The sequence below is a fragment of the Mirounga leonina genome, unplaced genomic scaffold, assembly GCF_011800145.1.
Source record: "Mirounga leonina isolate KUSES-001 unplaced genomic scaffold, KU_Mleo_1.0 Mir_242, whole genome shotgun sequence".
Lineage (NCBI taxonomy): Eukaryota > Metazoa > Chordata > Mammalia > Carnivora > Phocidae > Mirounga > Mirounga leonina.
The window spans coordinates 1,066,589-1,084,585 of record NW_023270627.1 but is presented as its reverse complement, the minus strand read 5'-3'; the positions used below and the strand labels follow the sequence as shown (position 1 = coordinate 1,084,585).

At 36.6% G+C, this 17,997-nt stretch overlaps 1 protein-coding gene and 1 non-coding gene across 2 annotated transcripts in view; both read left to right on the top strand.

Moving 5' to 3' along the window:
- GPR158 (G protein-coupled receptor 158) overlaps window positions 1–17,997 on the top strand; it is a 475,038-nt gene that overhangs the window by 402,962 nt on the left and 54,079 nt on the right. Inside the window, exon 7 of the mRNA XM_035029491.1 lies at window positions 4,748–4,857. Coding sequence (XP_034885382.1) covers window positions 4,748–4,857 — 110 coding nt within the window. The remainder of the gene's footprint in view (window positions 1–4,747; window positions 4,858–17,997) is intronic.
- Window positions 12,181–12,287, top strand: LOC118026592. Its single transcript, XR_004683628.1, has one exon. It is a non-coding gene; the product is annotated as a U6 spliceosomal RNA (small nuclear RNA).

Here is a 17,997-nt window from a genome sequence, read left to right as displayed (position 1 = left end):
TCCTTCCTTCCCCTCTCCTTCCCTCCTTCCCTTCCTTTTTTTAAGTTTCTTTCCTTGGTTACCTATGATTGGTTACCTACTGTTGGCAGGTACAATACTAGGGAATGGGTATGCAATCATGAGTAAGATAGTTACAATCCCTGCCCTCATGCAACTTACAAACTAACTAGTAGACATATTTAACAAATTTATTATTTTACAAATTTAACAAATTAATTACAGAAACAATTATATCAAAATAGAGTTGTTAAATGTGATGAAGGAAAGCTCAGAATTCAATACAAGTAAATAGTGTGCAGATAAGATGGAAACCTGATACAGTCTGGGGAGTGCCAACTCTGAGCTGAGACATGAAGGATGAAGTGGGGTGAGGAGGTTTCTAAGTAGAGCTAGCATAGTTATACTCAGATTGATGCATCTTTTTTATTTTATCTGTTTCTTTCTATACACAATCATCCTTCCAGTCACCCAGGCTTAAAATCTTCACATTATTTTTGACACTTTATTCACTTTTGCCTCAACAAATAATCAGCTGCCTGCCCAATTTTCTTGATTCGGCATGTTCTTTCCTCTGTGCTCATGAATGCCTGAATTCCCATTCTCACTACAGTAGTTATGTCCTTCTTTACCATTTTCCTACAGCTGTATTTTTTCTTTCATTCAACACATATTTATGAGCACTTTTGTGTGCCTGGACTTTAGTTAGTTAGTGCCAGTATTACAGAATTGGACATGATAAACATGGTTGTCACAAAGCTTACAAATGGAATGCAGTGCTGTGGATCTGGTGCTGTGATCAAGTAGGGACGGTGTGCTAAGCCACAGGGAAGGCCTCCTCTGCCTAGAGGAGGAGTGATTTAGACTGAAGCCTGAAAGGTGAATAGGAGTAAGCCAGGTATAGGTGAGACAGTTGGATTGTATGAGGAATATCCAGTCAGAAGGGACAGCATATGCAAGAATCAGAAGGTGTGAGTAGGTGGAAAGTAATGATGTAATAGAAGTAAGCTGGTATCTATCATCCTAAATAATTTAGACTTTTGGGGCACCTGGGTGGCTCAGTTGGTTAAGCATCTGACTCTTGATTTTGGTTGAGGTCATGATCTCTGGGCCATGAGCTTAGGCCCCAAATTGGGCTCTGCACTCAGTGTGGAGTCTGCTTGGGATTCTCTCTCTCCCTCTCCTTCCTCCCTGCTCCACCCCCTGTGCACACGTATGCACGCTCTCTCCCCCTCTCTCTCAAATAAATGGTCTTTTAAAAAAATAATAATTTAGACTTTTTCATAAGAACCCTGGGAGCCACTGAAAGGTTCTACACAGGAGAGTTAAGGAAGCAGAAGCATTTGGGGACTAGAGTAAAGGAGGATGCTAAAATAAGATGTAAGAAAAGGAAAAGGTTCGGTGAGGAAGATGATGAATTTGTTTTGTTTTGTTGTGATTTCTCCTAACTGGCCTTCTTACCTTCAGTATCTTCCCCTTCCATAGCATCCAGTCATCTCGTGTGATGCTGCCAGATTAACTCCCAGGAACACACTTCTGACCTCAATTTAAAGAAGTTTAATGATATATTTGGTCATGGAATAAAATCTGAATTCCTCACCCTTTTATTTAAAGCTTACAATGAACTGGTCCCACATCTGTTTTAAAGCTTGGGTGGCTCAGTCGTTAAGCGTCTGCCATCGGCTCAGGTCATGATCCCAGGGTCCTGGGATCAAGCCCCACATCAGGCTTCCTGCTCAGCCGGAAGCCTTCTTCTCCCTCTCCCTCTGCCCCTGCTTGTGTTCTCTCTCTTGCTGTGTCTCTCTCTGTCAAATAAATAAATAAAGTCTTTAAAGCTTGGTTTTTAGTACTCCCCTTTATGTCTTCCTGTCCATAACCATGCACTCCACACTCTTGAAGCTTTCCCACAACCAAGCCTTTGTCCCAGGCTCCCTCCCCCCTTCCTGTTTGCTTACATACTTAAACCCTGTCCTCCTCCAGGTCCTTACTCAGATGTGAACCCTCCTACGATAACTTCGCTTGTTTCCACTGAGAGTAATTCCTCTTTTCTCTGAATCCTCAGTATGATTCAGTTCACAGTATGATAGCATTTGTCACCTCCCCCATGTGATAGAACTATTTAGAGAGGCAAGACATGAACTTGGGAACTCAACTGCCTGGATTCAGATCCTAGCCCTGACATTTCCTGGCTGTGTGATGCTGAGCACATCTCCTAAATTCTCTGTGTGTCATTCCTCCATTGCAAAATAAACAGTCCTACTGTATAAGGTACTGTGGGGATTAAATAAGTAAATACTGTAAAAATGCTTAATTTTGTGTCTAGCAATAGTACTATATAAATATTTGGTATGATCATGCCATTATTTTTATCATGTACATGGAGCATCCTCTCTTCTAAACTATAACTTGAGGACCTAATCCACATCTGATTTATTATAATGGCTTCTAAATTGCAGACTAAATAAATAGTGAATGAGTGAATCAGAATCACAATGATTAGTGAATCCTAATTGGACTTTTCACATAGTTTATTTTGAAGATAACATTTATTTCTGACCGACTCATTTACAGTAACAAGCCCTCAAATTCTTCATTTGTGAAATAAAAGTTTGAAGCTATAACAGTAGTTCCTGAACAATTCAAGAGCAGTTCTTTTCTCCAAATATTCAGACTTCTGTCTTACATTCTTCACCTTTGCTTACTCATGCCCTTAATCATTGTTCGGTGTGCAATGGAAAACTTTGTATAGTAAGTCACAGGATTTTGTAGATTCCAGGAATCCACTGTGCTAGAATAAACTCTAAAGTCATTTCTAGTGGAAATATTTGAGATTTTTGTATATTCTAGACTTTAGGTCTCTCTCTCACTAGTTTCTAATCTGTCATTTCTCTCTGCCATGAGAAGGAACACATATCCCCTAACCTCTTAATCTTCTACCAAGTTTTCTCCGTTTTTTTTCCCCTAAATTTTCCCTTCTTCCTTCAGCTCAGATTCCTTACTAAACAATACAGCTTATTTTGCAGAACTTATAATTACTGCTGGACTCTTGTGTAAAGGGACTGTTTCTAAAATATATGAGCTAGGGGTGCCTAGGTGGCTCAATCGTTTAGCGTCTGCCTTCAGCTCAGGTCATGATCCCGGGGTTCTGGGATCGAGCCCCATATTGGGCTCTCTGCTCAGTGGGAAGCCTGCTTCTCCCTCTCCCACCCCCCCTGCTTGTGTTCCCTCTCTCGCTGTCTCTTTCTGTCAAAATAAATAAATAAAATCTTTAAAATAAATAAATAAATAAATAAATAAATAAATAAATAAATAAAATACATGAACTAAAACCTAGAACACACATTTACAGAATTTAACTTATTTTGTGAAAATAGCAAATAAAGGAAATGTTTTTGTATCAATTCTTGGATAACTCCAAGCACTTTCCTGGTAGAATGAATTTTAAAATCACATCTTTATCTGCATCTTTCAGCATAGACCTAATGAATTAGAAAATTAAGGACAAATACTACATATACATAAAGCAACATTATCTCCTGGCCACACTTATTTTTTACCTTCCTTTGATTTCTTCTTAATACCAGCCTTATTTCCACTCCTTGAGAATTTAATTGTAATGGTATTGAAAGTACCTAGTTTAATATCTTTATAAGGTAGAACTATTTGAGAAATACCATCAGAGAGTTGTCGGTAATGTCATTCCTGGCCCTGTTGGAGAGTAGGGCCCCACTGGTAAGATATCAGCAAGAAAATGTCAGCACCCACCCCATGTCACCCAGCTATGCTTTATGCTTCCCAATATTTATATCTTTGGGATTTAAAAAAAAAAACAAACCTAAAATAACACTCAGAGTTTTAGGAGTGAGTATATTTTTCTGTTATGATGACCTTCTTTTCAGAAAAATCAGTTCAGGCCTGCCACTCCAGCATAAGAGTAAAAGTTTACATTCTTCAACAACACTTATTCTTTAGATTTCTTGAGCAGGGCCAAACCTATTCCTGTTCTATGAGGGCTTGCTCAAAACCACCAGTAGCATATGAAAGGTAACACATACATTGCCTTGCACATGCCTTTTGACTGCCCCCACCCCCACCCAGAATTGACCACTTGTTCCTTGTGTCCCAACAAACCTGCCAGATGTTTATCACAGCACCTTTGCTACGTTAATGCAATTCCTCGTTTACAGGTCTCTCTTCTCTTTCTTATTGGCCTTGTATCTACAGCATCTAGTATAGTATCTGGCTCATAGTAAATGTTTAATTAATATTTGCTCAGTGAGAACTCTGGAGTGAGAAGAGTTAGTGAGGCGACTGAGCCAGGTACTAAGTGGTAGATTGACTGGGGAGTACGATACAGGATAATCCTCTCACGGCTGGTTCAGACAGGGGAAAAGTACTGCTGGAAGTATGGAGGTGGGAATCAGCGAAGCTCCAGTGGAGTATGACAATGGAAGACAGCCTGGCTGGCCCATCTGGGGAAATAAAGAGAGTTAAGTTTGAATGTGCCAAAGGCTTAGAGACAATTGATAGAAACTCCTGAGAGTCAGAATTAAAGAACTTAGGTTTGATTTGAAAGCAATAGGAAGACTGTAGTCTTTTGATTTGGACCATGAATGATGAAAATAATATTTTAAAGTGTTATTTAAAAGGATGTGTGCTTATGTCAAAATTCATATGTGAAATATTGATTTTAGTCTGTGGGTCATCAGTTGATCCTGAAGGTCTCTTTCTTTCTGTTCTTATCCCACAGGTTGTTATTTTGTACTTTGAGCCAAGCACATTTCGCTGTATTCTCCTCAGATGGGTCCGTCTTCTCGGGTTTGCTACTGTTTATGGAACTGTCACTCTCAAGCTTCACAGGTATATTGTATTTCACTAGTTTTCATTCCCATGAGAGGATCAAAGTGTTTGTCTTAGCATGTAATTGCAAGCTGGGTCAGCCGCTTAAATGGTTTAATTTCAAGAATTTAGACAGCAAGACAGTACACTTTTTTTTTTTCATTTTCAAGGCAATATCATTAGGATTCTCTAGGAAAATCTTTAATACAACTGAATTTGAACAACATATTTCAATAAAATGTGCCATTGGGTATGGAAAATTTAATTCTGAATAAAAAAATAGTTTAGAATGAATTCAAGAGAGTGTTTACTAGCTAAGAACAGGAAAGAATACAAAGATGATACAACTAAAGATCCAGGTCCAGAGCTCCCAAAGAATCCTTATATAGTAGAATTCAGCAGTCCGCTGACTTGACAGACTACTGTTCTTCATTCATGAATTACATGCCCCAGGGTAATCCTGCTGATAGTCAATGGGTGAAGTTCAAAAAAATAGTGTTCTTGACTTTCCTCCTTAACCAGTGTGCTCTAGTGATTATCAGCCTTGTAAATTAGATAATGGGGTAAATGCTCTTATACTTTCAAAACCACCTACTTTTCTTAATGTATATGATAAGTATGCGGAACAAAAAGGCATATAGTACATTACCTATCCACAAAGGGCTTTCCTTTGCCTCCTCTTTCCAAAACTCTCTCAATGCAGTGATGCCAAAGACCACTGGAGAGAGAATGTAATTTCTCCCTCATGATAAAACTGCAGCTCTATAGAGGAAACCCTTTATGCTGATTAGCTTTAAAGTTGTTTTTAAACATAGTAAACCATTCATATTCCCATGCTAATATGATCATAAGTGTTTCTCAATAAAAGTATTTTAATATGGCTTAGACAACAGTTTATCTTAGAGCCATAATATGTGTTATATTTGTCCTTAAATATTCTCCTTTCAATCTTTCTTAAAATGTGATCATTTTACTGTCTACTACACAAGAATCTTGATTTCTTTTTTGGGGTTCTTGTTTTGTTTGTTTTGTTTCATTGGTACTTACTTACTGGGAATGCTCCAGAGTATCTTTTTGGAATAAACATAAATATCCTTACCTCTCAAGATTCCTTTCTTACGTATGTCCTATAGTACAAAGAACATTGGACTGGATGTCAGGAGATCCAACTTAAATCTCATTTCAGCCTCTAACTCTAGGAAATCAGAGGCTTCTATATCCTATAAAAGGAAAAGATTAGACCAATCTCTAATGTTCTTCCTGACATTCATTTTATTCTGTCCACATCACAGCACACTTTGCTATTATGTCTTTGTAGTCTTCAAGTATCTTCCCGTTTCCATTCCTTATACAATAGCTATTTTCAACTGATGCTCACCAAAGGAAATGAGTAATCACTGGCAGCCTATAACAGACAATAAGCCTTCTAGAATCCCTGAGAGAATGGGTGACCTCTTGAAATTTAAAAAATGATCCCTCTCCCTATGAGTCTAGCACTTAGCATCTCTTGGGTCCTCTGTTACATAACACAGTTTGTTTATTTAATTATCTTCTTCTTTTTTTACCTAATTTACTTTCTCTTTGAAGTGAGGGTCTTACCATTGAATCCCCAGCCCTTAGCACAATGACTGATACATGGTAGGTGTTTAGTACATATTAGTTGATGATTGAATGAATAAAAATGTCAGATACAGACTTAGAAGCTGTTTCCAACAGTTCTCTCCACACATAATGCATTCACAGTCCCCTGACTCACTGGATGTCCCCACATTTCTAGAACATATAACTCTGTGGTCTGCAAGAAGCTGTTTGGTGGGATGCAAACACAGTATTAAATAACACTGAATCATGTCATGAGAAAATTACTTCCATTCAGAAGCTCTTTCCATCCTGATTATTTCCAAGAGAAAAATTAGTGTGGAACTAGTAGGTCTCTAACACCTGCCAAACACTTGCTAATCTCCCCTTGCAACAAAGAGCAGATCAAGCTTCAGGCTAGAACTTTCCATTGCAATGCTACCTTGATAGAACTTAATGACCATCTCACTGTATTTCTATAGTTACTTTCTATTTCTGTATTATCAGTTTTTCATTTAAAGTAGCAATATAAAGTTTCCTTTAAAATGTTTTAAATAGAAATTGATTTAAAGAACATATAGCTAGTACACAGACATAGGCAGAAATCTTGACTGTGGTATGCAAATGATTGGAATTTGAGAAACTAGTCCATCATTCTTTAGTTTATTTCAAAGACTGGACTTAAAGCTATTTTCTATGTCTTTAGAAGTCAATGTAGTAAAGAGTTACCACTGAAGGTTTAAATCAAGTAGAAACTGTTTCTAACTTAATGAGCTGAATTTTTCTTATCCTGTCTGAACCATATGGCTTTATATTATATTATTTTTTTTCATATTGCTTAAATTTAACCGATTCCAATATTGTTTCAGTCTATAAAACTGAACAATTAGCATCCCAGAGGAATGTGAATAACCCACTGGAAGTGACTGGCTGAATGTTTCTTGTTCCCCATTCTTAGTTGTGCATGTGCCTGTATTTATATATTTAGGTATTTGTTAAGTGAATGAATGGGTGGATGGTTATGGTGAATGCAGCTGCCATGGGTGTCTTTGGTTGGTATCTTTTAGATTCAAGTAACATGTAGACTTCTAAGATTTGGTAGTAACATGATAAAGAGGAAAGACATAAAGGGGCGCCTGGGTGGCTCGGTTGATTGAGCATCTGCCTTCGGCTCAGGTCATGATCTCAGGGTCCTGGAATCAAGCCCTGTGTTGGGCTCCTTCCTCAACAGGTATTCTGCTTCTCCCTCTCCTTCTCCCTGAGCTTGTGTGCTCTTGCTTACTGTCTCTCTCTCTCTCTCTCTCTCTCTCAAAAAAATAAATAAAAAACAACCTTTAGAGCACATGGGTGGCACCCTTTAAAAAAATTTAAAAAGAGGAAAGACATAAATCCTAACAAATCCAAATTCAAATTTCAGTTCTGCCGTTAACTATTTATACAACCAAGAATAAATTATTTTAACATCTGAAAATCAGTTTTCTCACCTCACCTGTAAAGTTGTTGTAAAGGCTAAACATGACTGGAATATGTGTAAATATATCAAGGGAATGGGGTTACTATGGCTGAATTAAGCAATAAGGAAATTCATTGGAAAAATATGGAGAAAGGCATGGAACTAGGCTTGACCCAAGATAGATTGAGGGATCAAGATATCATGGTGAATGCCATATATCATTTTCATAGAAACTTCATTTTTTTATCTCCAGATTTTTTTCAAAAAGTAAATCCTACCTCTCTAGGCAGAAAATTCTAAGGAATTTATCAGTACAGATACATAAAGTGACTGTTAACGTCCCTTGAGAATAGGACGGCAAGAAAGACCTGAGTTTTTGTTTTATTTCCCTTACTTCCCTCAAGGCTTAGTAAAATTATGGAACATTTCTTTCTCCATCTCCTGGTTTCTCACTGATTGATGGTAGTGTTTACAGAATTCCAGTAGCCCTGAAAACTTGGCGCAAATATGAAAAAGGAACAGGATCTCACGCTGTCACAGAAATGATACTATTAGCCTGGGAGGGATCTTAAAGGTTTCATTCACTTTTACCAAATCTTCCACTTTTTAATTTAGTGGTCTCTCCCTGTATTTGAGAATTATACAGAGACTACCATGCCAATCCAAAGGAAAATTGCAAAAGAGTCTTTTGTTTATTAACAGTGCAATATAGGGGTGTAACAAGTTGGGGGCAGGGTGAGTGGTTTGCCTCTTCACAGAGGAGTCTTTTATCACTGACGTTTAGAATCACTATCACAGGATGGTGATAAAAAGCAGACCAACTTTCAGTAGTCTTTATTATTGCCCTAAATTCTCTACAGGCAAATGGGTCCCTTTGTTACCTATACCCTAGGGCAAGCCAGTCCCACTGCCCCACCTCATTGGCAGGCCATTCATGCACTGCAATTTATTTGAACCTGAAACTGTTTTTCCTTTTTGGAGAAAGAAGGAAGAATGGTACAGGTTTTAGCTCTCTTAATATGGATCAAAGAGAAAATAAAGCTGAAGTAGGAAAAATGAAGAAGTTTATTTGTAAAGAGTTTGCTTCAGTAACCATACAGAAGTTTGACTTGGGACACGAATGATACAGGACAGATCTAAAAGAACATCTAGTTCTTTGTGTGGTTGTGTGGGCTCACAGAATACTTGCTAAGCTAGTTTTGTTTGTTTTAAGAAAATTGGTAAGGCAATATCTCAAGGTTCAGAAAAGCCCAGTATATTTTCAGGAGGCAAAATGAGGAAATGTTTTAAATGAAAGGGGGTGGAGAGAGATTAAGAAACTTAATGCTAAAAGAACATTTTCCTATTCCCCGTAATATGGTTTCTGAAAACAAATGGCCTTTTTCCTTTTTCCAAGGCTAATCAAGAAAAAAACAAAAGACTTTTTTGTACTATATTTTAAATGAATATTTAAGCAAGCTGTGAAAAAGCCTTCTTCTGGCTCTGGACTGGGGATTTTCATTTCATACATTATTCAGTACTCCTTGCTCTAGATACAACACAATACATAGCAGTTTTCTCTACTGTGCCCATTAACACCAAATATTTACACTTTGTGGGAAGGTTTTGTGTTTTATTTTTTTTTTTTTTTGGTTGTTTCCTCCTAAATTTTAAAAAGTGACTGGAAGTTACCTATATTTATTTATTTTATCTATTCTTTATAAGGATACATAAAATACAGTAAGATACCTTAAATTTTTGAAAGAACAAAAGAAAAGCAAGTTAGGACTGTCTAGAGAAGCCAAGAACTCATAACAAAATGAAGGTTGCCTTCTTTAGCTTAACTTATGATAACCACTGGCTGGAAGGCAATTTGAGATAGAGACTCAGGCAAATTAGACTGTCTATTAGCTGCAGAACCATCTGCCTTAGCAAGGTGTTGGTTAGCCCTCATTTATGAAAGCCAAAAAAAAATAATAATAAAAAAATAACAACCTTTGTTCTTAGGTGGCTGAGCAAAATGCCTGTGGGCGTACACAGATTCTTCTAAAAATCTTGCATTTACCCCAGCTCACAGATTAATGTTGTTTAAGGTCCCAAATCATGGCCCATAGGGGTTTGAACATGGAACACTTTCAAAACGGTTTTAGTCAGTTGCCCACCTCAGCCAAAATAACATATCAAGAACACTTCCTTTGACCATGTAGCCATGGACATTACGTTTTGACTAGGAAATAGGAAGAGTTTGCCATATGGATGCTGGTAATGATAGGGATTTCAGGTCCTCCTTTCCGCTGAGTTCACTGTGATGGATCATCTTTTCTGGCTGCTGATCTGGATGTAGAATACCTTCAAGTGAAGAATTACTCATAGTGACATTTCTTAAGAACCATATTGTCCCAGAGAAAAGAGACTCATTCATAAGCTTCTGAGGAAGCTCTCTTTCCCTGTCAGGGTGCTATTCCGACATTGTTAATGAAAAAAAAAATTATTCTGACACTTGTTAAACAATGGTAAGACAGACTTTATTCAGGGGCACAACAACATGGGTTTTACAGCAAGGGAGAGAGATTGGGTTCAACTCAGAATACATAAAGGAAACATGGGGATTTATAGTTAAGGAGCAGGATATGGTTCAGTGGATGAAATACTACTAAGAGAAAGCATCAGAGGCAAGGAGAATGTCTGGCTAAACCAACTTGACAGGAGTCTTGAGAAAGGCAGGCGGATGTGGTCTCAGATATCAAAGGTGGGAGATTCTCACTAAGCTGACTTAGTAAGATTTTTGCTACAATTGGGCAATGCAAAGACAAGGGAAGTCCAAAGCTTGGGCCCAGTCGAGCAGAAGACTCAGAGGAGGCTGGCTAAAGTTTGATTATGGAGAGAATCTTTGTCAAGAAGTAGCAAGTAGGTTATAGTATACCATAACGACTCATGCTAATGCACAGAACTATTTGTGTGCTATCCTGATTCTAATTAACTTTCAGAAAGTGTGTAGTTACACACCTTAGTTTTGCAGGCTCTACATTTCTGTCATTCTGTTCATTCATACGCTTGGAAGGACCTAGAAGAAGAGACGCCCTTGAAACCTGAGAAATAAGCATAATTGTGCCCTGTCACTTCTCCTTCCTGTACTCATCTCCCCTTTGTTGGCATACTCATAATCTGTCCAGAGCTGCCTGAGTCTGAGTCTTATGGGACTTTGCATACAGCCAGTCCTTATGGATGGCTCCCCAGAAACCATGAAAACAGAATCTCCTAAGCTCCAATGAATTACTTTTTGATTATAAAATCTCTGACTAACTAGAGGATAAGACAATTCCCTCTGCTCATTCCTCCCCACCCTGACCCTTCTAATGACTTCATACTGCCCTATCTAGCTTCCTGTAGGACCCCAGCTGTATGACCCTAAATATTGTTATGTTGGTTTATTCTTGTCACTTTCAGAAGCTAATTAAATGATGCTGGCTTGAATAGCTTCATTTATGAATTAATATGTTCAATTTAATCTACTTATAGGAAGTAAAAGATTTGGGAAATATAAGCATATTGATAAAAGATGTCTTTTATTAACTAGAGGTCTATATTCATATAGGACCTTTAAAACATCAATGAGTAACCTTTTTAAATGCAATTAGAAATAAAAGTAAAATTCATTTTTTAATTGTTCTACTTTTCAGAATGTATTAAATATTAGACAGGAATAAAATGGGAATGTATCCCACTCAGAAAACTGAAGAGACTTTAAAGCTTTACTTATTTTGTCTGACATCAGATGTCCTACTTGATTTTTTTGTGACACATAATTTTGAAATACACTTTATTTTATAACATCTAAATTCAGAGCTTTTCAATATTAAACTTCTCTTTTTGTTTTTGCTATATATATATACATATATATATATACATGCTCCAGTTTCTTGTCACAGCATCAACATTTTACATCAAGATTTCTGGAAATAGGTTTGAATTAGAATATATAGTTTAGGGGCTATGTGGCACATTGGAAACATGGGGTTTTTTTATTGCCTGGATTGTATGGTTTCGACTTATCTATGTGTGCGTACAATTGTGTGTGTGTGTGTATGTGTGTTAATCAACATTAAAATTATGAATAAAAACCCATCTGGTAATTCAGAATTAGTACTTCCCAGACTAGTTGATAAATACTTTATCCTAATGTTCTTCATTAGAAACTAACAAATCCTGTATGCCCTCAAGTGGAAATGTTTCTTTTCCTCATGTGAAGTAGATAAAAGAGAGTAAGTGGGAAATGAGATTCATTCATTCATGTAGCAAAAAGAAGGGCAGCCAGGCTTTAAAGGCCACAGTGAGTGCTCACTTCAGCAGCTCTTATACTAAAACTGGAATGACACAAAAAAGGTTAGCACGGCCTCTGCACGAGGATGACACACAGATTCGTGAAGTGTTCCATATTTTTGAATAAAGACCTGCTATAATAAATATATTAACTTAAACAGGAAGGAAGGTAGGAAGGAAGGGAGGGAGGGGAGGGAGGGAAGGAGGGAAGGAAGGAGGGAGGAAGGGAGGGTGGAAGGAAGGAAGGAAAGGCAGGCTAGCCACAGTGAGAGAGTCTGCTTTTGCAAGCCCTTTACTGCCATCCCCCACTGCTGTTGTCAGGACCCAGAGGCAACGGCTTGGCTTGAGTTATTGGATAGACACACCTGTGTCCTTTCTGTCACACCATCAGTTCCCCTGGCCTCCAGTTACTCTGTTGCCCGTCACCTAGCATTTACATGTGTCCAGTCCAGAATACCTGAGTTGTGTTTACATTTTCATTCAGTTCAAAATAATTTCTAATTTGAATTACTCTTTGACCCACAGATTATTTAGAAGTATTATTTAGTGTGCAAATATTTGAGGGATTTTCCAAAAATCTTTGTTTTTGATTTCTAATTTAATTCTGTTGTAGTCAGAGTGCATACCTTGTATGACTTGAATCCACTTAAATTTAAAAACTCATTTTATGGCCCAGAATATAATCTATCTTGGGCACTTGTCTTCTGTGGTTTTGTGGTTGTTCAATAATTTTGTTCAAGTTTTTTATATCCTTATTAAGTTATCTCTACTTGTTCAAATGAGAGAATAGTTGGAAATTTCATATTTGCCTGTTTCTCCTCGTAGTTCTTTCAGTTTTTGCTTCATATATTTTGAAGTTCTGTTCTTAGATACATAAGCATTTGGAGTTTTTAGGTCCTATTTATAGGACATGGACTCATGTAAAGTTTGTGATTTTGGATAGTATTACCTGTGTGATACCTTCTAACATGCCATTGGCTCACCTGGCCTCTAGTTACCATCACACACACCACACACAATTCACATGTGTCCAGTCCAAAAAACTGGATTTGAACTAATAAGGAACTTAATACTGGAAGCACAACTATTCTAGAAATTCCTAGATAGAAGCAAAGTACCAAAACTGAGTCAAGAAGATATAGAAAATCTAAATAGATCTGAAAAAATAAAGACATTGAATTAGTAATCAAAAATCTCCCCCCACCACACACACAGCCCAGTACTAGATGGTTTCACTGATTAATTATACCAATAATTTAAAGAATTAACACTAATTTTTTGCAAGCCATTCTGAAAAATAGGTAAGACAACATTTCCTATTCATTGTAAGAAGTCAGTATTACCCTGATAGCAAAAATAGATTAAAATATATCACAAGAAAACAAAACTGCAGACCAATATCTCTTATGAACATAGACATAAAAATCTCAATCCAGACAGAATCCAGCAACCAAAAAGAATTATACATCATGACCAAGTGGGATTTAGCCCATGAATACAAAAATCAATCAATGTAATAGAGTATATTAACATAATAAAGGTCAAATCTCAACTAATGCAGAAAAAGCATTTGACAAAAATCCAACACACTCTCATGAGAAAAACACTCAGCATACTAGGAATGGAAGGGAACTCCCTCATCCTGATAAAAGTTATCTGTGAAAAATCCACAGCTACATCCTGCTTAATGATGAAGGACTGAAGTCTTTCCCCCTAAGATTAGGAGTAAGATAAGAATGTTCAATCTTGCTACTTCTATTCTACGTTGTCCTGGAAGTTCTCACCTGAGCAATTAAACTCCAAAAAGAAATAAAAGATATCCAGATGGAAGAAAGAAGTAAAACTATTTGCAGGTGACATGATCTTCTGTAGTGAAAATCCTAAGGAATCTACCAAAAAACTATTAGACATAATAAACAGGTTTAGCAATGGTGCAGTATACAAGACCAATATGTAAAAATCAGTTGTATTTTACACACTAGCAACAAACTAAAACTGACATTAAGGGGATATTTTCATTTACAATAACATAAAAATAAAATATGTAAGAATAAGTTTAACAACAGAGCTACTACAAAGGTGCTCTGAAGACTGCAAAACACTGTGGAATGAAATTAAGGAAAACCTAAAAAAATGGAAAGATCCCTTATTCATGGTTTGAAAAACTTAGTATTTTCAGATTGCTATATTTCCTAAATTGAATCAGCCTAATTCCTATTAAAATCCCAGCTAACTTTTTTGTAGAAATTGACAAGCTGGCTCTAAAATTCATACAGAAATGCAAAGGGACCAGAATAGCCAAAACAATCTTAAAAAAGAAGAATAAAGTTGGAAGACTCACACTTCCTGATTTTAAAACTTACTTCAAAACTACAGCAATCAAGACAGTATGATACTGGAATAGGAAGAGACACACAGATCAATACCAGGTTTCTCTAGGCAAAAGAATGAGGTTGGCCCTCTAAATCTACACCATATACAAAATTAATTCCAAATGGATCAAAGACCTAAGTGTAAGACCTAAAACTGTAAAACTCTTAGAAGGAAACATAAACATTCATAGTCTTGGAGAAAAACCCAAAGCACAAACAAAACAAAAGAAAAAAATAGATAAATTGGACCTTAACAAAATGAAAAACTTTTGTGCATCAAAGGATACAGTCGAGAAAGTAACAAAATAATGAGGGTGGGAGGATGGGCAAAATGAGTGAAGGGTAGTGGGAGATACAGGCTTCCAGTTATGCAATGAGTAAGTTACAGGGATAAAAGGTACAGCATAGGGAATATATCAATGATACTGTAATAGCATTGTATAGTGACAGATGGTAGCTACACTTGCAGGGATTATAGCATGATGTATGAAATTCTCAAATTACTATGTTGTACACCTGGAAGTATTATAACATTGTGTGTCAACTATACTTCAATAAAAAATAAAGTGACAGAATGAAGGCAAAAATCATTTATGATAAAAACTCTGAACATTAATGTATAGAGGGAATGTACCTAAACATAATAAAGGCCATACAGGATCTCAAGGCCACAGCTAGCATCCTACTCAATGGTGAAAAGCTGAAAGCTTTTCCTCTAAGATCAGGAACAAGACAAAGATGCCCACTTTTTTTTTTAAGATTTTATTTATTTGACAGAGAGAGAGAGAGAGAGCACAAGCAGGGGGAGCAGCAGAAGGAGAGGAAGAAGCAGGCTCCCCGCTGAGCAGGGATCCCAGCAAGGACCCTGGGATCATGACCTGAACTGAAGGCAGATGCTTAACCGAGTGAGCCACCCAGGCACCCTAAGGATGCCCACTTTTATCACTTTTATTCAACACAGTGTTTGAAGTCCTAGCTAAAACAATTAGGCAGGAAAAAGAAGTAAAATATATCCAAATTGGAAAGGAAGAAGTAAAACTGTCACAACTTGCAGATGACATAATATATACAGAAAATCCTAAGGACACTACCAAAAATCTGTTAGAACTAATAAATGAATTCAGTAAAGTTGCAGGATATAAAATCAATATACAAAAATCTATTGTGTTCCTCTACTAATAACAAACTATCATAGAGAGAAATTAAGAAAACAGTTCTATTTAAAATTGCATCAAAAAGAATAAAATACCTAGGAATAAATGTAACTGAGACCTGTACACTGAAAGCTACACGTTGATGAAAGAAATTGAAGAAGACATAAACAAATGGAAAGAACAAAGCTGGAGGCATCATGCTCCCTGATTTCAAACGATATTACAGAGTTACAGCAATCAAAACAGTATGGCATTGGCATAGAAAACAGTCACAGAGGGACACCAGTGTGGCTCAGTAGGTTGAGCATCCTACTCTTGGTCTTAGCTTGGGTCTTGATATCAGGGTTATGAGTTCAGGCCCTGTGTTGGGCTCTATGCTGGGCATGGAGCCTACTTAAAAACAACAACAACAATGAAACAGAGACCAGTGGAATAGAAAACTATCCAGAAATAAGCCCATTCATATATGGTGAGTTAATTCACAACAAAGGAAGCAAGAATATACAATGGGGAAAGGATAGTCTCTTCAATAAATGGTGCTGGGAAGACCGGACAGCCACATGCATAAGAATGAAACTGGAGCACTATCTTACACTATACACAAAAATTAACTCAAAATGGATTAAAGACTTGAATGTAAGACCTGAAGCCATGAAATTCTTAGAAGAAAACATAGGCAGTAAGCTCCTTGATGTCAGTCTTGGCAATGATTTTGAATCTGATTCCAAAAGCAAAGGCAACAAAAGCAAAAATAAACAAGTGGGACTACATCAAAATAAAAAGCTTATGCTCAGCCAAGGAAACGACCAACAAAATGAAAAGGCAACCTACTGAATGGGAGAAAATATTTGAAATTCATATATCTGATAAGGAGTTAATATCCAAAATATATAAAGAACTCATAAAACTCAATAACAAAAAAATCTGATTTTAAAATGGGTAGAATAGACATATTTCTAAAGAAGACATACAAATAGTCAACAGGCACATGAAAAGATGCTCAGCATCTAATCATCAGTGAAATATGGATCAGAACCACAATGAGATATCTCACACCTGTAAGAATGGCTATTATCAAAAAGAACAAGAAATAACAAGTGTTGGCAAGGATATGGAGAAAAGGGAACCCTCTTACACTTGTTGGTGGGAATGTAAATTGGTGCAGTCATTATGGAAAACAGTGTGGAGGTTCCTCAAAATATTAAAAATAGAACTACCATATGGTCCAGCAATTCCACTTCTGGGTATTTATCTGAAGAAAACAAAACACAAACTTGAAAAGATATATGTACCCCATGCTCATTGCATCATTATTTATAATAGCTATGATATGGAAACAACCTAAGTGTCCACTGATGGATGAATGGATAAAAAAGAGGTGGTAGATATAGATAGTGGAATATTATTCAGCCATAAAAAAGAATGAAATATTGCCATTGAGACATGAATGGACCTGGAGGGTATTATGTTAAGTGAAATAAGTCAGAGAGAGAAACACCAATACTGTATGATCTCACTTATATGTGGAATCTAAAAAACAAAAAAAAAACCCAAGCTCATAGATACAGAGAACAGACTGGTGGTTGCCAGAGGGTGGGTGTGGGGGATGGGCAAATGGGTGAAAGGAGTCAAATGGTATAAAATAAATAAGTCATGGGAATATAATGTACAGAATGGTGACAATGGTTAATAAATCTGTATCGCATATTTGAAAGTTGCTAAGAAAGTAGATCTTAAAAGTCTGCATTAAGAAAAAAATTTTGTAACTATGAATGGCAACAGGTGTTAACTAGACTTACTGTGTTGATCATTTCATAATATATGAATATTGGGTCATTATGTTACATACCTGAAAGTAATATAATGTTATTTGTCAGTTATACCTCAATTGTTTTTTAAAAAGGACAAAACAATCAAGTTACAGAGTGGGAGAAAACATTCATCATATATATCTTTCAAAGGGCTTTATCCATAATATATAAAGTTCTACAAATTATGAAAAATCAAACAATACAATAAAAAGGATTGAACAGACACTTCATAAAAGAAGACACACAAATGTCCAATAGCACATAAAAATATGCTAAATATTATTAGTCATTAAAGAAATTAAAATTAAAATCCCAGTGAGATACCATTTTGTAATTACTGGAATGGCTACAATTAAAAAGATTAACACCACCAGTGTTAGTGAGAATGTGGAACAGATGGGACACTCATACATTGTTAGTGAAAATGAAAAATGGCTTAGCCACTTGGAAAACTGTTTGGCATTTTCATACAAAGTTAAATATACATTTACTAT